This window comes from Oncorhynchus nerka, linkage group LG23 (assembly GCF_034236695.1).
Source record: "Oncorhynchus nerka isolate Pitt River linkage group LG23, Oner_Uvic_2.0, whole genome shotgun sequence".
In the NCBI taxonomy this organism is placed as follows: Eukaryota; Metazoa; Chordata; class Actinopteri; order Salmoniformes; family Salmonidae; genus Oncorhynchus; species Oncorhynchus nerka.
In genome coordinates this window covers 14,032,142-14,057,643 of record NC_088418.1, presented here as the reverse complement: position 1 = coordinate 14,057,643, position 25,502 = coordinate 14,032,142, and the positions used below count along the sequence as shown (strand labels likewise).

At 44.6% G+C, this 25,502-nt stretch overlaps 1 protein-coding gene across 2 annotated transcripts in view; it reads left to right on the top strand.

Moving 5' to 3' along the window:
- The first annotated feature begins 3,748 nt into the window (after nt 1-3,748).
- LOC115107171 (carbonic anhydrase-related protein 10) overlaps nt 3,749-25,502 on the top strand; it is a 360,898-nt gene continuing 339,144 nt past the window's right edge. For both annotated transcript variants that reach the window (XM_065007875.1, XM_065007874.1), the window contains exon 1: nt 3,749-4,349. In XM_065007875.1, coding sequence (XP_064863947.1) covers nt 4,289-4,349 — 61 coding nt within the window. In that variant the 5' untranslated portion in view covers nt 3,749-4,288. The remainder of the gene's footprint in view (nt 4,350-25,502) is intronic.

The window sequence follows — 25,502 nt, the reverse complement described above, 5'->3', positions numbered from 1 at the left end:
TTTAAAGTAGATTCCCCTCTTCTCTTTCTCTCTGATTAAATGACTTGCATTGCTGCTTTTCAATTTCATCTGTTTTTACTTCAAACACATTTAAAGCAGATCAAGTAGACTAAAAGTAAATCAATTTAAATATCATAGCAGCTATTTTCTCTCAGCAATCATCGAGATGGCAATAGGCTAGAAGACCGAGAGACACTAGGAAGACGGCAAATGTCAAGTATATTTTTTTCATCATATTCAAAATTTGCATCAAAATAAATGGCTTACGGTGCCTAAAGTAGTGAAAGAACAAAACCTAAGTGAAAAACTATGATGTTTAGGACAGTAAATCTGCTGTATGAATCCAAATGAGGAACAGGCAGAATTGTACAGCTGAATACACCCACATCAACAAAGGATTCAGTGTCTGGGTATATTTCAAAATATATTTTTCTCATTAAATAATTTTCAGAAAACCAATCTAGGATGGGCTCTATGGAATTACTCCATTATTTTCTATCTATATTTACCTCGGCAAGTCAGTTAAGAACAAAACCTTATTTTCGATGATGGCCTAGGAACAGTGTGCTAACTGCCTTGTTCAGGGGCAGAACAACAGATTTTCTTTGTCAGCTCGGGGATTCGATCCTGCAACCTCTTTACAAGTCCAACGCTCTAACCACTAGGCTACCTGCCTTCCCTTCATATTTGCAAATTGGTATTGCAGATCTACAGCCTATATTCAAATGATGCGGACATGTTTTCTTAACAACATCACTGTGAAATGCTTTTATTATTTTTTGTAATAATAGTGCCTGCTGGCCTGGCAAGGGCAGGGGTGAGGTGTCCGCGTAATTAATGCAATAATGTATGAGGACAACAATAATTAATGGCATGGACACAGGTAGCAATGTTATTGCTTCTCTCTCTCTCTCTCTCTCTCTCTCTCTCTCTCTCTCTCTCTCTCTCTCTTTCTCTCTCTCTCTCTCTCTTTCTCAAGTCAACACAACTCAAATTGCTTCATTGGCATGACGTAACAATGTACATAATGCCAAAGAGTACTTTGAAAATTAAGTGATTAATTTACAATATTATACAAAATTAAAATAATAATAATAATCCAAATTGTAAACGGGACAATCGATAACAATAATCTAGGGTAAGAATAACGATACACATGGACAAAAACAATGGCATAGAGGACATGTGCAGGTTGGTTGGTCTGTCAGACACTGTCCCTCACCTTATAGCAGGCATCTTATGGCAGGCAGGCATCTCTCTCTGTCTCTCTCGCTATCAATTCAATTCAATAGAAAAGGTTTGATTGGCACACAGCAAATTGGCCAGAGTTACCTCGTGTTGATTTTTCAGTGTATTATTTCTACTGTTGATTAATGAGTTACATTAACTCTGTAAGAGTAAAAATAACTGTCAGCGGTGTACAAGAACCCCAGTGTTGGTGTTAATAATGGTTGAGTTGGATTGTGTCAGTTTTACTCTGTGGAGCGTATAAGCGCCCGTATACTTGGTTGGGTTTGCTCCTAGCAGAACTCGGCTAGGCGAAGCCAATGCCTGTGCCTCACATACTCCCTTAAAAGACCTTCGAATGAAAAACAAGAAAAAGGTTTGTCCCTCTTGAGACGCCATAGCAACAATATAGCCAGTATACGCGTCCTTAAATTTGTCAGAATTAATCTAAGATCAATCAAAAAATCTGTAATTAATTTAGACGTTTTTTGCCAAAGAGGTCTTAGTTGTGTAATTTTATATCTAACTAGGATGTTTGATACAGTATCACTGTTTCGACTGGTAAGCAGGTTATAAACACTCCCATCAAAACCATGCCCATCGCTATCATATTTCCCAGCAAGCTCTGCTGTAGGTTGATTTTTTTAGGAATTGTTTTAATATCTTTTTTTGGGGCATTGATTGATTGATTAATCTTATGCTACACAAGTATAAATAACATATTTTTCTAAACTAATTCAATCATTTAGTCATTTGCCCATCACTGGCATATGTTTTTGCAGTTTAAAATGTTTTAGGTAGTCTCCTTTATCAAAGTTCCTAAACCTCACAGTCATTCTGAATGCAGGTTCCAACAGTTGGAATACAAATTCCAACTGTTGGATATCCTAACCCTGACTGGATTCCAAGCCAGTGTAATGTGACTAGCAGGCATGATGTGGCATGTAAACCAGGAGTTTCAGGCAGCTGTGTAAGGGTAAAGCTAGGCCTTCAAAGTAAGGCCTTATGATATATTTAATGTATTGTCATAAAGATTTGAATGATAACATTCAGCTAGGAACTCACTTGGTGAAGGCCATAAGACTGAACATGAATAAATTCAACAACCATGTCTCAGTCACTAACAAATACAGCCATGGTTTGTCGCGCAAAATGGGGATACCTAGTCAGTTGTACAACTGAATGCATTCAATTGAAATGTGCTAACCCAACCCCTCTGAATCAGCGAGGTGTGGGGGGCTGACTTAATAGACATCCACATCATCGGTGCCCAGGGAACAGTGGGTTAAATGCCTTGTTCAGGGGAAGAGCAACAGATTTTTACCTTGTCAGCTCAGGGATTCGATCCAGCAACCTTTCGGTTACTGGCCCAACACTCCTCACCAGGCTACACTGGGAAATACACAAACTAGGCTTTAACCATACAGTGTTAAAAGAACAGCCCAAAATGAGTTACTGTAACACTATAGGTGTTAATTTCCTAACACTGAGAAAGTGCAACAGTGTAAGTACTAAGCAAATGATTCAACACTGAATAATTTGCTATGCATTGAAAGTGTTACCACATACATTGCCAAAACAAACATATAGAAATGTATCAAATCAATAATGATAGACCTCTCTCTCTCTCTCAAGCCAGCTCCTCCCCTTACGATGAGGGCTGGGTACCAGTCTCTCATCTACCTGTGCCCGCGTGAGTATGTTTATGGAGCACCGCACGTGCCCGCGCATCATTTTCTGACGGCACTAATCTGGAAGCTCTCTCCTTGGGCTCGTGGCATCGCCTGGTGCCCGCGTGCCAGAAGACTACTGTCCCAATATTTCAACTCAGGATAAGATATTTAAATCTATATCGACCATTATACTAACTTTTAAATATTGTGTGAAAGTTATAGCATATCGACGTTTTTGGGGACTCGGTGGCATCAGTCGGTTGCTTCGTTTTACATTACATTTACATTTACATTTAAGTCATTTAGCAGACGCTCTTATCCAGAGCGACTAACCGTATTTTGATCTAGTCAAAAAAAATCTCGAGAACGGTAAGTAGCCTTCACTCTAGGTTTCTCTGTATTGAATGTAGGCTACGTTTAGCCTGCTGTTATTTTTTTCCAAAGCTACAGTGCAGCCTGTGCATGTGAACTGCGTCAGTGTGTTGTTTGACAGGATGTGTGAGTGGGCACGGAGCTGCGCTGATAAAGATGTGGGGGGGAAACAGAGTTGATTTGCCTCAGTGTGCTGATGGCTCAAGCTTCATCGTATTTCAGGGGTGGATGTGTGCAGTATTAGTGATTATATTGTTGAAGATGTTATAAGACATTCTAATAGATGATAAGGGGTTCCTAAAGTTTTCATGAAATGTGGTGTGTAGCAGCGGTGTGTGCGCGTGAGATGCGCGACAGCGCGGAACGTACTGTAGGCCTATCCTACCGCTGAACAGTGAATATGAGCGAAGTACGCCCCCTTGCCGGTGAACGCCCAGTCCGGATGCGGTCCCCTGCTCTCCTGTCCATCACTCTGTCAACGCCAGTTAAAACACCCCGACGGACTTTTCCCATTCATAGTCATAGAGTAAAGCAGAGGTTTTTAAACTAGGTTATTCATTTGAACTCTAACTCAGTTTAACTGTCCCTCTTTCCAGGATAACGAGGAGGAAGACTTCGACCATGGTTGTGTTTACACAGAATGACTGAAACTATATTTCCAAAGAGCAACCGATGCGAGGGACGACGCGAGGAACGAGTACATTTATGGATGGTCTTGGTAGGGCACATTGGAACTCCATTACTGTGTGAATAGCCTACAATTGACTTTTGCTTCCAGGACTCTACCTTTCGTTCTACATTTGGGTCTGGAGTTTGTGGTTCTGTCTCTCTGGGATTGTAGTTTTGAGGGAGAGTGTGGTGTCATGTCTTGGATATAGACCTTGCTATGAGTCTGGCGTGGAAAGTACCTCGTGGAAGGTGTGCAGCGGGCTACAGATTGGAAGGACTCGACATCGGCAACTGATAGGCTACCCCCGTTTTTACCGAGCGTAATGCACCTGGCATGAAGACAGAGAATGGATATTATTTGGGAACTATTTATTATTCTTCACGCCAACTTCATCATCTGTGTATCAGGTAAGTTTTCAGTCGTTGATATTGGTGGGTCCGGTGTGAGACGGACAAAAGGGCAGGTGCATGAGAACGCAGGGAGGAAAATTGATAACGAAGTTGTGAAATGTTGCAGAAAACGTTGAAATGAATGAAAACCTTGTAATGAATGATGTACGCGGTCGATAGTCTGTTCAGCTGATAGGCCAATTGATATAGAATGAATTGATCGGAAACATTTGAGAACGAAGACATTTACAGATCAGAATCTGCCAGAAAACTTGGATTTCACTTAGTTGTGAATGTCACTGGGAACAGATACAATAGGGTAGCCTATAAGATTGTACCCCAAAATATGTTTTTTTGTGATATTTCATTATGTTCAGTATTGAATTATGCAAGTGTTATCAACTGATATCAACTATGTCAACTGAACGAATGATTACACGAGGAGAGAGGTCGTGTGAGAATGATTCATCAATATTATAATTTATTCGACAGATTTCTTTAATAGGTTTAGACTTGGAGCTGAAGTTTTCGTCAGGCGAAATCGAGGTTTATTTCGTTAAATTGTGAATGCAAAGTTTGAGGAACATATCATAGAACAGTATTACCACTACTGTTATGACGAGACAGTTATCCTGTGCTACACGGCATGAATAACCACCGTACTGATACGGGTTTCAGTGGAGTGGGCTAAATGGGAACGCATTGACTGGTCATGGCGCGAGGACTGTTCCAGAACTATTAGCCTACAGCTGTTAGACTGTTCATGTGAGTGGATAGGTGCTGCGTAGTAGATAGGAACAGTATTGACTTATCTTTATTATGTCAGGCTTGGAGATAAAATATCAAATTAGTTCGAGTTCCATCGAAAGGGTTAATACTTGTGCGCGTCGGTGAGAGCTGTTTGGGTTGAAGCGCCGCTGGGCTGTACCATCATGCGTACCCCCGTGGACTATTAAGTCAAATGCATTAGCTAGATCCATCATCAATGCAATGCAAGTCCACATGCCAACAATTTCTTATACCACCATTGGAGACGAATGTAATATTGTTTGCAGGGAATCTTTGCGTACAGTAGAGGCATATAGACTAGACTACCCGCCGGCTCTCATATCAAACTCCGATGATACTCGTACAACCTAATATTGAAGCAGATACCCGTCAAGGGCTGAGTGCTGTACTTGAGAGGCATGTGCCCAATCATTCACTGTGACGACCAGGGATGTGCGCAAAACCTCCCTCCTTCCCCTCCTCTCTGAGCACATGGATTACGCACGACCGTCGTTTGGAATTTCCACATCTCCCCTCGAGCCTGACTGCAAATTATGATTATAGGCTAGTTATAAATGACCACTCACGCACGTCCCTCCCCTCCTTCCCCTTCCCCTCCCCTTTATCTGTTTCCCCAATTTTTTTTAGGAGGGATGTGTGCAATAATTTGCTGTTCCTCTTGGGTCCGTAGTGAATGGACGTTATTACCTTACACACGTTATTACAGACTTGCCAGTGTTGCTTAATGTATCAAATTGTAAAATATGTAGACTAGCTGCCAAACCTTATGCACATATAATCCCTCCCACTCTTTCGCACAGGCCTGCTATTTCCATGGTAACTCAAGTTTGATACCAGCGGGAATGTGGTTGTGGAGAGTAGCCTACAGAATATTGTAGACTGGAAAGGTTATCTTTAAACATGCCCAGACTGCTCTTTTCCGCAAAAGGTCATTGAAGACACACCATGATGATCAGTTTAAAGACATGCTCTTGAACCTTGGCAGCAAGTCTTTTTTAAAACCTCCCGCTTTGGGCTGGATGTGTCCATGTGTAGTTCATACATGCATAATATATTAGCATACTGTTTTACCTCAATTAGCCATGAAATTCCTAGTTTAAAAGCAACTGTTTTTGCCGGAGAGTACTACTTTCAGAACTACTGCTTAAAAGTATACAAAATTACCAGAGAATGTCATCAATTATGTAAAAGGTTAAAGGTTTGAAAAAGTACAGTATTACATGGCTTAGTCTCCTAAAATGATACTATAGGCACAACATAACGTAGTGCGTAAAAATCATCTGTCCTCGGTTTGCAACACTCATTACTGGATTCCATACTGCCTCAGGAAGCAATTTCATCAAAACGACTGTTCTTCAGGAGCTTCATGAAATGGGTTTCCATGGCTGAGCTGCCGCACACAAGCCTAAGATCACAATGAGCAATGCCAAGCATCACTCTGGACTGATGAATCACGCTTCACCATCTGGTAGTCCAACGGACAAATCTTGGTTTGGCGGATGCCAGGAGAATGCTACCTGCCCGAATGCATAGTGCCAACTGTAAAGTTCGGTGGAGGAGGAATAATGGTCTGGGGCTGTTTTTCATGGTTTGGACTAGGTTCCTTAGTTCCAGTGAAGGGAAATCTTAAAGCTACAGCATACAATGACATTCTAGACGATTCTGTGCTTCCAACGTTTTGGTAACAGTCTGCGGAAGGCCCTTTCCTGTTTTTCCATGACAATGCCCCTGTGCACACAACGAGGTCCATTCATACATGGTTTGTTGAGATCGGTGGGAAGAACTTGACTGGCCTGCACAGACCCTGACCTCAAACCCATCAAACACCTTTTGGATGAATTGGAACGCAGACTGCAAGCCAGAATCAGTGCCCGACCTCACTAATTCTCTTGAGGCTGATTTGAAGCAAGTCCCTGCAGCAATACAGTAATGTTCCAACGTTTATTGGAAAGGCTTTCCAGAAGAGCGGAGGCTGTTATAGTAGCAAAGGCGGGACCAACTCCATATTAATTGCCACGATTTTGGAACTAGTAGGTGTCCACATACTGTCCACATCTCTCTCTCTCTCTCTCTCTCTCTCTCTCTCTCTCTCTCTCTCTCTCTCTCTCTCTCTCTCTCGTGCTCTCTCTCTCTCTCTCTCTCTCTCTCTCTCTCTCTCTCTCTCTCTCTCTCTCTCTCTCTCATGCTCTCTCTCATTCTCTCTCTCTCTCTCTCTCTCTCTCTCTCCCTCGTTCTCGGGAGATGTAGGGATTTGGAGCTGGTTTGACTGAAGCATCACCTCCTAATATTGCACAGGTGTCTAGAATCAAACGGTTCTCCGCTCTTCTAATTCCCCCAGCCCCATCCATTCTCCCCTAAAAGGACTAGGCTCATATTGGCAGTTATTAGTATCAAGTATGTTGTAAAAGGTTCCTCTATTATTCAATCCCCTATATAACAGACTGGGTCATGAACCCGGGTTGCTCACTCGACTCAAGGTTGCATTAGCCCACTGAGTTAAAGCCGTTTTCGCTGTGAGGTCTCATGCAAGCTTACTCGTTACATGATCGTAGTTTCCTGAAGCACATCTGTTACACGCTAACATTTAACACGATCCACGATTCCACTTGGCGGATCTCCGAGTGTGAATGATGCCATTTCCAATGCAACCGTTTGTCTTCTTTGTTTTCCTGCCCGTCTGAGTTTTACAGACACCAGATACAGTCCATCCATCATCAGTAGGCCTATAGCCTCAACAGAGGGGGATAAACACACCCTTGGGTCAATACAGTGATCTAAGACATCCTCGGAATATAATACATACATCAAAAAACATGTTAGATGGGTCACTGGCTTACTGTAGAACATCTCTCTCCCCTGAGTCTGGATTGGAAGAGAATAGAGCATTACCCATGTGCACATGTATTAATCCAGTAATTACATGGGGTCAAAGCAGACAATTATATGTGTTTGAAAACTCAGTAATGTTGGTAGTTAAGTCTGTGTGTAAGTAGAAATGTCCAACTTGGGCCGTCTAATTATTCCAGTCTCCCAATTGGTTTGTTCATTAACCCGTCTCCCCTGCAACCCTGCATACTTGAATAATGTGCTCTTAGTCAATGTACCTTGTAGATTGCTTGAAGCTCTAAATGGGAAAATGACAGACAATTGCTGACCACACAACCTGCATATTCACTATGTAGTTGCGCGGGGCAATGGGTCTGACAAACACAAAAGACTTCTAAAACAATCCATCTCTCTAAACTGAATCATTTCCATGTTCCATAAGATTACAGTCTATATAACTTCAACAGATAAATACTATTTCATACCATCCCCCTGTACAGCAGTAGTAACTGCCTATCATACTCATATCCACGCTCCCCATGGTTGGAGAGGATAGAGAGGAACAGTTTAAACCCATTCACTTCAATTAAAACCCATTCACTTCAATTAGTTACTGACTGAGAACTGTGCTATTAATGACAGTTGAATGCTGCTGTTTACTCTTCCGGCTAAAGAGCGTCTCTCATTCGTTTAGAGGAGAGGCATTTACTCTACCATTAAAAATCAGAGCAGGCAGCATTCATGCATTCTCCAGCACAGCGGCTAAAACGGCACTAATTCACCGGCTTTAATTCAAAAGTTCAACATGGGACCCCTTCACTTTCATGTTGGAGGCTCATTTGGGTGACTGCAGGAGGCCTAAATCTCTCTCACTCGCTCTATCGTTTCCTCCCACTCCCTCCCTCTCTCTGAAGTAGGCATAATACCTTTGTGAAAGGTACATCTAATATTTGTATTAATTTGCATGATTGTATTCCTGTCTGTAGCCTGGTAGACTTTATTTAAGTGTTGATAAAGCGTTTAAGCAAGGTTTTAATTTGTATTTTATGTCCCTGAAGCAATACTCTGTGTATTGCTTTAGTTTTGTTTCTCCAAAGTGAGATCATAAAATAATTACTGCGTTTGCTGCTTATTTATTGTGCTGTGTTTGTTCTTCACTTCGCTGGAAAACAAATCTGTTTGTTTCTCACAGTTTCCCGATATCCGTACAAACCTATTCTATGAATATTACAGTGTTCCAGATGAATGTATCCATATATATATATATCATTCCAACTGTCAACTATCTTCAACTTCAACCACCTTAACCTTCTCAAACATAGACCAAAGAGAAAAGACTACGAGACAATAAAGAGTTTTTTTTGAATGAATACCCTTTTAACACACAGACTGCTTTCCCTCTGAGAGAACACAGGAACTGGAGTATCCCTCTGTAACCAGTCATATGGGACTGAAGCGTCTCCGTGCTGCTGGGGTCTGCAGTCAACCTGTCCTCCCTGACTGTGTGTCTCAAACCAACATCCCCACTCCTGTCCCTAACCGCCTCTGCCTGTCTGGACCGCATGGCCACTGTGTGAGTGTGTGAGTGAGAGAGAGAGAGAGAGAGAGAGAGAGAGAGAGAGAGAGAGAGAGAGAGAGTGTGTTTTTTTTGGCATGGTGTGTGTGTGTGCCACTCAGATCACCCTCTCTGTCAAGTCTATCAGCCTGTCAGAATGACACGACCTCCACACAGCTGTAATTTACTAGAGGGAGCTGTTTGTTTGTGTATGTGACTGGAGCAGAGCGTGGTTTAACTGCCAAAACAGCACAGGGCCTCACCATGGTACCACATTGCAGGGTAGCATGAATAATGCGCAAGCACATAAGCAAGCACTGATAGCCACCGTATAATAATTGCACACACACACACACACACACACACACACACACACACACACACACACACACACACACGGCACTCTCCACAGTGTCCCAATTCGCCTCCACAGCCCTGTCAGGAACGCAAACTCTCCAGTCACTAATCTGATAATCCTGTGCAGATGTGTGTCCAGTAATGGGGATATAATGCAGGGTGTACTTTACTGTCTGTGTGGGAGTGTGTGAGAGAGACAGAGCCAGACAGTATTCAGCCTACTATAGTATCCTCTTTCAGTATCCTGATGCAGTTGTTTTTGTTTACCCTTCTTCCGTGATAATTGGTGATCATGCCTGTAACACAAATACACAATTTGCACACTATGCAGTCTCTTGACACAACCAGGTGTGCGCTGGCACTAAGTATTATACCACAATAATATAGGAAAGAGGAGCCAACTGCAGAATGCAACAGGGTACTTATTATTGCTCCCATCTGTCACATGCAATTATGATAACTTTTTCATAATAATGCACCAAATACTCCCATCTACAGAATAAACCCAAAAACCACTTCAACTACAATAACATTCTGAGTAACAGGTTACAGATTTGTTTCTCTTCTTGCTATGACATTGATATGTTGTTTATGTACCTTAGTTGAGTGCACTGACTGTCAGTCACTCTGGATAAGAGTATAACTGTATTGTACTCTACAGAACAGGGCTCCGGGCAGCCGAGCGGAAATGGAGGAAAACTCGCCTCCCTGCGGACCTGACATCCTTTCACTCCCTCCTCTCTACATTTTCCTCTTCTCTCTCTGCTGCTAAAGCCACTTTCTACCACTCTAAATTCCAAGCATCTGCCTCTAACCCTAGGAAGCTCTTTGCAACCTTCTCCTCCCTCCTGAATCCTCCTCCCCCTCCCCCCCCCTCCTCCCTCTCTGCAGATGACTTCGTCAACCATTTTGAAAAGAAGGTCGACGACATCCGATCCTCGTTTGCTAAGTCAAACGACACCGCTGGTTCTGCTCACACTGCCCTACCCTGTGCTCTGACCTCTTTCTCCCTCTCTCTCCAGATGAAATCTCGCGTCTTGTGAAACCGCCCTACAACCTGCCCGCTTGACCCTATCCCCTCCTCTCTTCTCCAGACCATTTCCGGAGACCTCCTCCCTTACCTCACCTCGCTCATCAACTCATCCCTGACCGCTGCTACGTCCCTTCCGTCTTCAAGAGAGCGAGAGTTGCACCCCTTCTGAAAAAACCTACACTCGATCCCTCCGATGTCAACAACTACAGACCAGTATCCCTTCTTTCTTTTCTCTCCAAAACTCTTGAACGTGCCGTCCTTGGCCAGCTCTCCCGCTATCTCTCTCAGAATGACCTTCTTGATCCAAATCAGTCAGGTTTCAAGACTAGTCATTCAACTGAGACTGCTCTTCTCTGTATCACGGAGGCGCTCCGCACTGCTAAAGCTAACTCTCTCTCCTCTGCTCTCATCCTTCTAGACCTATCGGCTGCCTTCGATACTGTGAACCATCAGATCCTCCTCTCCACCCTCTCCGAGTTGGGCATCTCCGCGCGGCCCACGCTTGGATTGCGTCCTACCTGACAGGTCGCTCCTACCAGGTGGCGTGGCGAGAATCCGTCTCCACACCACGTGCTCTCACCACTGGTGTCCCCCAGGGCTCTGTTCTAGGCCCTCTCCTATTCTCGCTATACACCAAGTCACTTGGCTCTGTCATAACCTCACATGGTCTCTCCTATCATTGCTATGCAGACGACACACAATTAATCTTCTCCTTTCCCCTTCTGATGACCAGGTGGCGAATCGCATCTCTGCATGTCTGGCAGACATATCCGTGTGGATGACGGATCACCACCTCAAGCTGAACCTCGGCAAGACGGAACTGCTCTTCCTCCCCGGGAAGGACTGCCCGTTCCATGATCTCGCCATCACGGTTGACAACTCCATTGTGTCCTCCTCCCAGAGCGCTAAGAACCTTGGCGTGATCCTGGACAACACCCTGTCGTTCTCAACTAACATCAAGGCGGTGGCCCGTTCCTGTAGGTTCATGCTCTACAACATCCGCAGAGTACGACCCTGCCTCACACAGGAAGCGGCGCAGGTCCTAATCCAGGCACTTGTCATCTCCCGTCTGGATTACTGCAACTCGCTGTTGGCTGGGCTCCCTGCCTGTGCCATTAAACCCCTACAACTCATCCAGAACGCCGCAGCCCGTCTGGTGTTCAACCTTCCCAAGTTCTCTCACGTCACCCCGCTCCTCCGCTCCCTCCACTGGCTTCCAGTTGAAGCTCGCATCCGCTACAAGACCATGGTGCTTGCCTACGGAGCTGTGAGGGGAACGGCACCTCAGTACCTCCAGGCTCTGATCAGGCCCTACACCCAAACAAGGGCACTGCGTTCATCCACCTCTGGCCTGCTCGCCTCCCTACCACTGAGGAAGTACAGTTCCCGCTCAGCCCAGTCAAAACTGTTCGCTGCTCTGGCCCCCCAATGGTGGAACAAACTCCCTCACGACGCCAGGACAGCGGAGTCAATCACCACCTTCCGGAGACACCTGAAACCCCACCTCTTTAAGGAATACCTAGGATAGGATAAAGTAATCCCTCTCACCCCTCCCCTGAAAAGATTTAGATGCACTACTGTTCCACTGGAGGTCATAAGGTGAATGCACCAATTTGTAAGTCGCTCTGGATAAGAGCGTCTGCTAAATGACTTAAATGTAATGTAATGTAATGTATTGTATTGTACTATACTCAACTTTTCTTTATTGTACTGTGTACTGTAATTTACTGTACTCTGCTGTGCTTTACTGTTCTGTAACTGTGCTGTCCAAATTTGTGAAACATAGATGTCTAGGATTGGTTGATCAAGGCTGGTCCGACTGCACAAAAAAAAATATATGAAAAAATGAAGGCCATCGTAAAATGCTTGACTCCTTGACTATAGAACATCCCACAAATCTAAAAGCAGGACCAGTGGAATTCTGGGGCTAGTATAAGGAGATTCCACAATATTGCTTAGGCTACCAGTCATGATGTTCACGGTCGTGGCTGCCATCCCATTTTTGACAGTTTTTATGGCCACTGAATCTCACATATGTACCGTCCTTTGTTTCAGAATAGCAAAGCAGGTAGTACCTATGTGTAGAAAAACACAGTTTGAGTTTTCTCTTCAGATCCACTTTTGGATCCAGGTAGACCCATTAAGTAGTGTAATCCAGGTAGACCCATTAAGAAGTGTAATCCAGGTAGACCCATTAAAAGGTGTAATCCAGGTAGACCCATTAAGAAGTGTAATCCAGGTAGACTCATTAAGAAGTGTAATCCAGGTAGACCCATTAAGAAGTGTAATCCAGGTAGACCCATTAAGAAGTGTAATCCAGGTAGACCCATTAAGAAGTGTAATCCAGGTAGACCCATTAAGAAGTGCAATCCAGGTAGACCCATTAAGAAGTGTAGATGTTCTGAATCTTGCCACTGGACTAGAAGTACCACCTTTGTGGTTTTCAAACGCAATCGTTACCACAATAGAGGAAAACAAAGACGTTCATTTTAGCTATCTCAATTGCTGATGGATGGAAGGACGCTAACCTTTCAAAACCCTTTTTAAAGTGAATCGTTTCTTTGCTAAGTGATGAAAAACAATAGAAAGAAAACGTTTCTTTAATGTCCCTGTTAAAAACAGCAACACTTTTCAAGACAGAGAGAGAGACGGAGTTGATCTATTTATCTCCTAGAACCCTCAAACTCAACTCTGGACCTCGAAGCCAGTTCCACTGCATTTTCTTTCATTCTTCCCCTTTAATCAGGGACTGATTTAGACCAGGAACACCAGGTGTATGCAATTAATTATCAGGTAGAACAGGAAACCAGCAGGCTCTGGACCTCATAGAGTAAGAGTTGAGTACCCTGCCCTAGAGCTTTCTCTTCTGCGATACCGTATATTGATATGAACCCAATTTTACATGTCGTCGGCCCTGTTTTTAAAACCGGCGACCCAGTGGTTTCTGGCCAGCCTCTTTATCCCGACTTGCTAATCTATAGGCTACCTGGCAAAACACTCCTGGCCCGCTATCTATGCTATAGCAAAGCACCCAATTCCCAGCTAGCCCATCGTATAGAGAACAACCTGTCTGTGGAGGCAGCCAAAGAAGATTGAGAAAGATTGAGGAGTGTTAGGAAGTCTCCCACGCGTAGCATATTGCTCGCTGCATTTTGGTATAGGAAAGCAAATGCAGATGCTTTGGCTTGATTGAGAGTGTCCTCGAGGGGATGGGCCCCTGACACACACACACAGCTGGGGCCATTATAGGGCCCCACAAACAGGAGCGGTGTGAGTGATAATTGTCTCATAAGTCAATAAGCACAGCTGTTGAAAAGGTCAAGTTTCATTTATGGACAGACGCGTGTCGCTACTGTCTCACTCAGCTTACCCTCTCTCTCTCTCTCTCTCTCTCTCTCTCTCTCTTTATATATATATATATATATCCTCCTCTATCCTTCCCACCCCCCTCTCTCTCACACACACACACTCTCTCTCTCTTTATCTTTCTCTGTTTCTTTCTGCATGGCTGAGCAGGTGGATTGCCACGGCGTCGTGCTGAATATTAATTTAATGGCAGAGTTATATGAAAAGTGTTTATTTACAGAGCCTCTTTGCATTTATAGGGGGTTGACAGGGACAGGCCAGGCTAGACCGAGGTAGGCCGAGAGCACAGGGACAGGCCAGGGTAGGCCCGGGGAAGGCTAGGCCGGGATAGGCCGGAGTAGGCCGGACTCACAGGGACAGGCCAGGCTGGGGTAGGCCGGAGGGACAGGCTGGGCCGGGGTAGGCCGGACTCAAAGGGACAGGCCAGGCTGGGGTAGGCCGGAGGGACAGGCTAGGCCGGGGTAGGCCGGAGGGACAGGCTGGGCCGGGGTAGGCCGGACTCACAGGGACAGGCTGGGGTAGGCTGGAGGGACAGGCTGGGCCGGGGTAGGCTGGAGGGACAGGCTGGGCCGGGGTAGGCTGGAGGGACAGGCTGGGCCGGGGTAGGCCGGACTCACAGGGACAAGCTTGGGCTGGGCAATATGGCCAAAATATCATATCATGGTATTTTTAAAATGTTTGACGGTATGACTGTATTTGATGTTTTTTATGAATAAAAGTTGTACATTTGCTTTATGAGTAGTGTCTTACCCTACGGTGGCAACACATATATTCTACATTTGCTTTATGAGTAGTGTCTTACCCTACGGTGGCAACACATATATTCTAAATGATTTCAGTGCGTCTTTCTCCATTCTGATTGTTTTATACTTTTTATACTGTTCAATTCAACTTCAACCTAAAATAATTTCCTGCATTTCCATCAATTTCTGCATTTCCTGCACTCAGTTGAGATCATTTCCAAACTGCCACGATATGTGTAAAAATAGTAGGCCTTATTTTTGACCAAATGTTGCAATTTTGATTTAAATCAAAACACTTGAGTGAACTTTTGAAATCATGGAAATAGAATGTTTATTATAATTCTATAGCTGGAATATAAATAATAGTGGGCACTTTGAAGACAGTGTTGTTTGGCATGGCAACGAATGAAAATGCCATGGACAAGTTATTGTGACAGGGTAGGAACCAAAGTGATGTTCAGTATTTCATAGGGGACCCTGTAATCTTTGGCTACATAAAATCTTTATTCATATAGCCAACATATTCCTGCTTCCTCTTTGATTTAGAAGATGCTGTTGCAAAAACAACATGCTGATTTAAGCCTCCACTCTTACTGGTATCAGGCTGTATTAGCTAGCTACATTTGCTCTGACTCAGTACTTTTATTAGCTAGCCAGCTAACTAGCGATTAGCATTAGTGGCTAACAGGATTTAGCTTAATTTGCTAAGAAAATACAAACTAGCTGTTTGCAGATGTAAGAAACACAAACTAATATTGTAATTATATTACTCATGTGGTTTTATATTAAGATCAAATTGGAAGCAACATCGTTGTCACATTGTTGCATGTGCTGCATTGACCATGCAGACTGAACTAAAGTGTCTTGTGGTCAAGCAACAACAAATGCGCTCCTTGAGTAACAGGGTGGGACTAGGTCTGTGTGGAAGTGGCATGGAGAGAGAGAGAGAGCGGGGATGGATGACTCAAGTAGTGGAGTAAACTATAAAAATGGAAGTTACACACAGCGTATCACATTTAACAAACCAAACATTAAAATACCGTTATAGAAGTTAAAGTAAAATCCCAAACCGGTCTGTGCATATATATAGTAAAATACGGTACACCAGGACAAGCCAGGCTGGGGTAGGCCGGACACACAGGATTCTTGAGTATGAGAGAATAGTTGGTTTTGTGTGTCAGCACTAGCAATCCCCCGCTCTAGAAGTCATCATACTGCTTGGACTGCAGGTTTGTGTAGCAGTTAGCTGCTAGCCATCATGAAAGCAGAGCAGGCTAATGCTAGCAGTGCTAGCTAACCAGTGTTTTATCCATGGCTGGGCACAAATGCATCAAGTGTGAGAGGTTTTCCATACAGTCACAAGATGAATATAAGCAGGAATTTGGAAAATGGACAGGGATTTGTCTGCCCTAAATGCAACACCATCAAGCAGCTTAGGGATGAGATGCTCCTGCTTTCTAAGTAGACCTAGTGACTAGTGACGTGCCTTGAATGAATGTGATGACTGTTGTTTATCAAATAATGACCAACTATGATGAATTGTTACCAGATTAAATTAATCATTTAACTCATTAGTAATTTGGGGCACCATGGAATAAGTTGTTTAACGAGTTACCATCTCCCAAATTAAAGTTATATATCGATAAGTCACTTATTAATCATTACCGCATATCAGTCTCATTGTTTAAGTCGCAAACATCTTGAATCTGCACAAACACAGAGTCGTACTGATCATTCTGTACCACACAAATTGATTTGATTATTTATTTACTAACAAACTAAATGATAACACAGGATACACACACACACACACACACACACACACACACACACACACACACGGTATAGGTAATTGGTTAGAAACGTAATACGATGAAAACAGGTTCCTAGCGGACTAACACAGTATGACATTACATTTACATTTAAGTCATTTAGCAGACGCTCTTACAAATTGGTGCTTTCACCTTAAGACATCCAGTGGAACAGCCACTTTACAATAGTGCATCTAGGTCTTTTAAGGGGGTGAGAAGGATTACTTTATCCTATCCTAGGTATTCCTTAAAGAGGTGGGGTTTCAGGTGTCTCCGGAAGGTGGTGATTGACTCCGCTGTCCTGGCGTCGTGAGGGAGTTTGTTCCACCATTGGGGGGCCAGAGCAGCGAACAGTTTTGACTGGGCTGAGCGGGAACTGTACTTCCTCAGTGGTAGGGAGGCGAGCAGGCCAGAGGTGGATGAACGCAGTGCCCTTGTTTGGGTGTAGGGCCTGATCAGAGCCTGGAGGTACTGAGGTGCCGTTCCCCTCACAGCTCCGTAGGCAAGCACCATGGTCTTGTAGCGGATGAGAGCTTCAACTGGAAGCCAGTGGAGAGAGCGGAGGAGCGGGGTTACGTGAGAGAACTTGGGAAGGTTGAACACCAGACGGGCTGCGGCGTTCTGGATGAGTTGTAGGGGTTTAATGGCACAGGCAGGGAGCCCAGCCAACAGCGAGTTGCAGTAATCCAGACGGGAGATGACAAGTGCCTGGATTAGGACCTGCGCCGCTTCCTGTGTGAGGCAGGGTCGTACTCTGCGGATGTTGTAGAGCATGAACCTACAGGAACGGGCCACCGCCTTGATGTTATTTGAGAACGACAGGGTGTTGTCCAGGATCACGCCAAGGTTCTTAGCGCTCTGGGACGAGGACACAATGGAGTTGTCAACCGTGATGGCGAGATCATGGAACGGGCAGTCCTTCCCCGGGAGGAAGAGCAGCTCCGTCTTGCCGAGGTTCAGCTTGAGGTGATGATCCGTCATCCACACTGATATGTCTGCCAGACATGCAGAGATGCGATTCGCCACCTGGTGTCAGAAGGGGAAAGGAGAAGATTAATTGTGTGTCGTCTGCATAGCAATGATAGGAGAGACCATGTGAGGTTATGACAGAGCCAAGTGACTTGGTGTATAGCGAGAATAGAGAGGGCCTAGAACAGAGCCCTGGGGGACACCAGTGGTGAGAGCACGTGGTGAGGAGACGGATTCTCGCCACGCCACCTGGTAGGAGCGACCTGTCAGGTAGGACGCAATCCCAAGCGTGGGCCGCGCCGGAGATGCCCAACTCGGAGAGGGTGGAGAGGAGGATCTGATGGTTCACAGTATCGAAGGCAGCCGATAGGTCTAGAAGGATGAGAGCAGAGGAGAGAGAGTTAGCTTTAGCAGTGCGGAGCGCCTCCGTGATACAGAGAAGAGCAGTCTCAGTTGAATGACTAGTCTTGAAACCTGACTGATTTGGATCAAGAAGGTCATTCTGAGAGAGATAGCGGGAGAGCTGGCCAAGGACGGCACGTTCAAGAGTTTTGGAGAGAAAAGAAAGAAGGGATACTGGTCTGTAGTTGTTGACATCGGGAGGGATCGAGTGTAGGTTTTTTTCAGAAGGGTGCAACTCTCGCTCTCTTGAAGACGGGAGGGACGTAGCCAGCGGTCAGGGATGAGTTGATGAGCGAGGTGAGGTAAGGGAGAAGGTCACCGGAGATGGTCTGGAGAAGAGAGGAGGGGATAGGGTCAAGCGGGCAGGTTGTTGGGCGGCCGGCCGTCACAAGACGCGAGATGTCATCTGGGAGAGAGAGGGGAGAAAGAGGTCAGAGCACAGGGTAGGGCAGTGTGAGCAGAACCAGCGGTGTCGTTTGACTTAGCAAACGAGGATCGGATGTCGTCGACCTTCTTTTCAAAATGGTTGACGAAGTCATCTGCAGAGAGGGAGGAGGGGGGAGGGGGAGGAGGATTCAAGAGGGAGGAGAAGGTGGCAAAGAGCTTCCTAGGGTTAGAGGCAGATGCTTGGAATTTAGAGTGGTAGAAAGTGGCTTTAGCAGCAGGGACAGAGGAGGAAAATGTAGAGAGGAGGGAGTGAAAGGATGCCAGGTCCGCAGGGAGGCGAGTTTTCCTCCATTTCCGCTCGGCTGCCCGGAGCCCTGTTCTGTGAGCTCGCAATGAGTCGTCGAGCCACGGAGCGGGAGGGGAGGACCGAGCCGGCCTGGAGGATAGGGGACATAGAGAGTCAAAGGATGCAGAAAGGGAGGAGAGGAGGGTTGAGGAGGCAGAATCAGGAGATAGGTTGGAGAAGGTTTGAGCAGAGGGAAGAGATGATAGGATGGAAGAGGGAGAGTAGCGGGGGAGAGAGAGCGAAGGTTGGGACGGCGCGATACCATCCGAGTAGGGGCAGTGTGGGAAGTGTTGGATGAGAGCGAGAGGGAAAAGGATACAAGGTAGTGGTCGGAGACTTGGAGGGGAGTTGCAATGAGGTTAGTGGAGGAACAGCATCTAGTAAAGATGAGGTAGAGCGTATTGCCTGCCTTGTGAGTAGGGGGGAAGGTGAGAGGGTGAGGTCAAAAGAGGAGAGGAGTGGAAAGAAGGAGGCAGAGAGGAATGAGTCAAAGGTAGACGTGGGGAGGTTAAAGTCGCCCAGAACTGTGAGAGGTGAGCCGTCCTCAGGAAAGGAGCTTATCAAGGCATCAAGCTCATTGATGAACTCTCGAGGGAACCTGGAGGGCGATAAATGATAAGGATGTTAAGCTTGAAAGGGCTGGTAACTGTGACAGCATGGAATTCAAAGGAGGCGATAGACAGATGGGTAAGGGGAGAAAGAGAGAATGACCACTTGGGAGAGATGAGGATCCCGGTGCCACCACCCCGCTGACCAGAAGCTCTCGGGGTGTGCGAGCACGTGGGCGGACGAAGAGAGAGCAGTAGGAGTAGCGGTGTTGTCTGTGGTGATCCATGTTTCCGTCAGAGCCAAGAAGTCGAGGGACTGGAGGGAGGCATAGGCTGAGATGAACTCTGCCTTGTTGGCCGCAGATCGGCAGTTCCAGAGGCTACCGGAGACCTGGAACTCCACGTGGGTCGTGCGCGCTGGGACCACCAGATTAACGCGGCCATGCGGTGTGGAGCGTTTGTATGGTCTGTGCAGAGAGGAGAGAACAGGGATAGACAGACACATAGTTGACAGGCTAGAGAAGAGGCTACGCTAATGCAGAGGAGATTGGAATGACAAGTGGACTACACGTCTCGAATGTTCAGAAAGTTAAGCTTACGTAGCAAGAATCTAATTGACTAAAATGATTAAAATGATACAGTACTGCTGAGGTAGGCTAGCTGCGTTGTTGACACTACCCTAATCAAGTCGTTCCGTTGAGTGTGAAGTTTCTACAATGCTGCTTTTCGGGGGCAAGCTGGCTAGCTAGCAGTGTTGGTTACGTTGCGTTAGGAGAACGACAATAGCTGGCTAGCTAACCTAGAAAATCGCTCTAGACTACACAATTATCTTTGAAACAAAGACGGCTATGTAGCTAGCTATGTAGCTAGCTACGATCAAACAAATCACACCGTTGGGACTGTAATGAAATGAAATGAAAATATGATACTACCTGTGGAGCGAAGCGGAATGCGACCGGAATGCGAAAGTTCTATTCAGTAGACGTTGGCTGGCTATTGGCTAGCTAGGAGTGTCTCCTACGTTAAGGACGACAAAATAGCTGGCTAGCTATCCTCGGTAGATTAAGATAATCACTCTAAGACTACACACTCTAAACTACACAATTATCTTGGATACGAAGACAGCAAAGACAACTATGTAGCTAGCTAACACTACACTAATCAAGTCGTTCAGTTGAGTGTGATAGTTACTACAGTGCTACGGTAGACGGTGAACGTGTTGGGCAGATAGGAGACGACGAAATACGATAATTACGCAATTATCTTTGATACCACGACGACTATGTAGCTAGCTAAGAAGAAATTGCTAAGATTAGACAAATCAGACCGTTGTACTATAATGAAATGTAATGAAATGTAATGAAAAAGTTATACAACCTGCAGACCGAAGCGCGGATGCGACCGGCTCGCTCCAACCCGGAAGTTGGCGACACTTGTTACAAAGGAAGGAGAGTTAAAGAGAGAGAGAGGAAGTGAAAGAGAAAAAGACACTTGGATATATTTGGGAACTACGCTCACAGTAATCCTAATACCTTGCCCCGAACTGGCGCTCTTATGGGTAAGAAGTAATGCATGTATTTACAGTTGAAGTCGGATGTTTACATACACTTAGGTTGTAGTCATTAAAACTTGTTTATCAACCACTCCACAAATGTCATGGTAACAAACCATTGTTTTGGCAAGTTGGTTAGGTCATCTACTTTGTACATGACTCAAGTCATTTTTCCAACAATTGTTTACAGACAGATTATTCCACTTACAATTCACTGTATAACAATTCCAGTGGGTCAGAAGTTTACATACACTATGTTGACTGTGCCTTTAAACAGCTTGGAAAATTCCAGAAAATTATGTCATGGCTTTAGAAGCATCTGATAGGCTAATTGACATAATTTGAGTCAATTGGAGGTGTACCTGTGGATGTATTTCAAGGCCTACCTTCAAACTCAGTGCCTCTTTGCTTGACATCATGGGGAAATCAGCCAAGACCTCAGAAAAAAAATTATAGACCTCCACAAGTCTGGTTCATCCTTAGGAGCAATTTCCAAAAGCCGGAAGGTACCACGTTAATCTGTACAAACAACAGTATGCAAGTATAAACACCATGGGACCACGCAGCCGTCATACCGCTCAGGAAGGAGACGCGTTCTGTCTGCTAGAGATTTAGTTACTTTGGTGCGAAAAGTGCATATCAATCCCAAAGGACCTTGTGAAGATGCTGGAGGAAACAGGTACAAAAGTATCTGTATCCACAGTAAAATTAGTCCTATATCGACATAACCTGAAAGTCCGCTCATCAAGGAAGAAGCCACTGCTCCAAAACCGTCATAAAAAAGCCAGACTACGGTTTGCAACTCCACATGGGGACAAAGATTGCACTTGTTGGAGAAATGTCCTCTGGTCTGATGAAACAAAAATAGAACTGTTTGGCCATAATGACCATTGTTATGTTTGGAGGAAGAAAGGGGAGGCTTGCTAGCTGAAGGACAGCATCCCAACCGTGAAACACGGGGGTGGCAGCATCATGTTGTGGGGGTGCTTTGCTGCAGGAGGGACTGGTGCACGTCACAAAATAGATGGCATCATGAGGGAGGGAAAATGATTTGGATATGTAGGCAGCATCTCATGGCATCAGTCATGAAGTTAAAGCTTGGTCGCAAATGGGTCTTCCAAATGGACAATGACCCAAAGCATACTTCCAAAGTTGTAGGAAATCGAAGTCAAGGTATTGGAGTGACCATCACAAAGCCCTGACCTCAATCCCATAGAAAATTTGTGGGCAGAACTGAAAAAATGTGTGCGTGCAAGGAGGCCTACAAACCTGACTCAGTTACACTAGCTCTGTCAGGAGGAATGGGCCAGAATTCACCCAACATATTGTGGGAAGCTTGTGGAAGGCTACCCGAAATGTTTGACCCAAGTTAAACAATTTAAAGGCAATCCTACCAAATACTAATTGAGTGTATGTAAACATCTGACCCACCTGGAATGTGATGAAAGAAATAAAAGCTGAAATAAATCATTCTCTCTACTATTATTCTCACATTTCACATTCTTAAAATAAAGTGGTAATCCTAATTGACCTAATACCTGGAATTTTCACTAGGATTAAATGTCAGGAATTGTAAAAAACTGAGTTTATATATATTTGGCAAAGGTGTATGTAAACCTCCGACTTCAACTGTACGTGTTGAAGGTCTTGGTGGTGTATCTCTGTTGCACCCAGGACTTCATGAAAAGGGTTCCGCTTTGTGAAAAGAGTCCTACTGGGCCTTCTCCTTAGTTCGTACGTGTAAGGCTCTGATTGTCTACAAGAGGTCACAATGTCCTTCGCCTTAGTTGTCTGTGTTTACTTTCACTCGTTCTGGAAGAGTGGTCTTCTGAGTTGTGATGAGAGCAGTGTGGTCGACGATGATATGAAGAGAATAACCGGATGATGCTACTTAAATTCACTTTCTTAGATACAGTACTTAGAAGAGCTTCTTAACCGTAACATTGATTGTTAGAAAGGCTACTTTGTCTTCTTCAACTCGTGTTGATTTCCAGGGTCGTGATCGATGGAGACCTAGGTGCAGCTTGAATCCTTCTCGTCTGATATGTTAATTCTGAACTCAGTCTTTCATACACTTGGGTAAAAGTGGCGTTTCCGTCATACTGACACGCTCTCTGATCTCCCTCGGGCGTGGCTAGTGACGTGGCAAAACGTCAAAAACTTTAATCTCGTTGGAAAACTAAAATCATATTCCTATATTAACAAAAGTATTCTCTTCATCCTCGATATTTCCTACCTAGCGTAAAGGATGTAAACCTGATATACACAGTGTGAAAGCTCTTCAAGTTACAATATTATATCACTTTTATACAATTTTTAATGACATCACAAAATAAGACATTAATGTCCTATAGACCATCCCTCATCATTCCCCACATTCAGATGTTGAACTATATTGTTCCAGTGTTCACTTTTGGACTTATAACCTCTCTGGGATATGTGGGACAATAGCGTTCCACCTTGCCAAAAGCCAGTGAAAATGCCAAATTCAAATAAATTACTATAAAAATCAAACCTTCATGAAATCACACATGCAAGATAGCAAATTAAAGCTACACTTGTTGTGAATCCAGCCAACATGTCAGATTTCAAAAAAGGCCTTTCGGCGAAAGAAAACGATGCTATTATCTGAGGATAGTACCATAGTAAACAGAGAGAGAGAAGCATATTTCAACCCTACAGGCGCGACACAAAACGCATAAATAAAAATATAATTAATGCCTTACCTTTGATGAGCTTCTTTTGTTGGCACTCCAATATGTCCCATTAACATCATCAAATGGTCCTTTTGTTCTATTAATTCCGCCGTTATTTATCCAAAATGTCAATTTATTTGGCGCGCTTGATCCAGAAAAACACTGGTTCCAACATGCCCAACGTGACTACAAAATATCTCAAAAGTTACCTGTAAACTTTGCCAAAACATTTCAAACTACTTTTGTAATACAACTTTAGGTATTTTAACGTAAATAATCGATGAAATTGAAGACGGGATGATCTGTGTTCAATACAGGAGGAAAACTGTAGCTCGCTTTCTGGTTACGCGCCTCTATCTAACAGTACACTTCAAGATACCCTCGTTCTGGATGGCCACACTTCTTCATTACACAAAGGAAAAACCTCAACCGATTTTTAAAGACTGTTGACATCCAGTAGAAGCGGTAGGAATTCCAAGAAGGTCCCTTAGAAATCTGGATTCCCAATGAAAAATTAAAAATCTGAATGGTTTGTCCTCGGGGTTTCACCTGCTAATTAAGTTCTGTTATACTCACAGACATGATTCAAACAGTTTTAGAAACTTCAGAGTGTTTTCTATCCAAATTTACTAACAATAGGCATATCTTATCTTCTGGGGATGAGTAGCAGGCAGTTGAATTCTGGCATGCTTTTCATCCAAAGTTCCGAATGCTGTGCCCTATCCTAGAGAAGATAACAAAGGAATTCCATTCACCAATACTAGAGACCAAAAGGAGTCATCTGCCGCCTAAAATTTACAACTGATGTGAGGTGTCATAAACCCCCACACCAATCCCTCCTCCCCTCTGCGGGTGTGAGGGCTCTGTAGATGCTGATCCATTGTAACCTGATCTGTGGATCCTCACAGGAGAGTCACTTGCTGTAACCCAGGCAAACCGAATCTCAATTTTAAATTCCTCATATGAGTTGGGCAGCATTGATCTGTCCAAATCCAACGGACAGATATTAAGCTCAACTCCACGGCCCATGGGAGACTGGACATTCGCAAGGCGGAGGAGATCGATGAGGCTGTCTGGCAACCCTTCATCTATCCGTGAAGATCCTATCCAGCTATCAAACAGCTTTGCCCCACTTGAGACAGGCCTACCAGCCCTGGGAGTCAGCATGGATGCTGGTTTTATACAAACAGCCGCAGCCGCCCAGTGGCACCCTCCCCCACTGCCACCGCAGTTCACGACCACCATCATTGTGGGCAGCTCGATGGTGAGAGACAGTGTCTGATCCACTGTCACCCAGGAGCCCGTGTCCATGACATCAACTTTCTCCTGCCAACAGTTCTGGCCAACTACTCCGATACTGACACCAACGTCACTCATGTTTTAACAACCTTTGTTTTTGTTTTAACAACCTTAACAACCTTTAACACCCTCGCTAGCACATGGAGGAGAATAATGATCTCTGGCCCCCTCCCGTGCTACCGAAGGGGTGCGGAACTTTTCAGCCGACTCTTTGCACGGAACGAGCACCTGAATAAACTTTGCAACGACAGGAATGTCTCTTTTTGTGACAACTTTGATTTGCTGTGGGAGCAACCAGTACTTTTGAAAAGTGATGGGATTCATCCTAACTGCAGGGGTTCCAGGATTATTTCCAGCAACATCGCAAACTGTTTTAGAGACTGACAGACAGGGTCTGGAAGTGCTCCAGTTCTCCCTGTCAGAATAAGCAACAGAGGACTTGAAAACCTTATCAACTCCCGTAGAAATGGTACTATGGTTATTGTGAGTAAC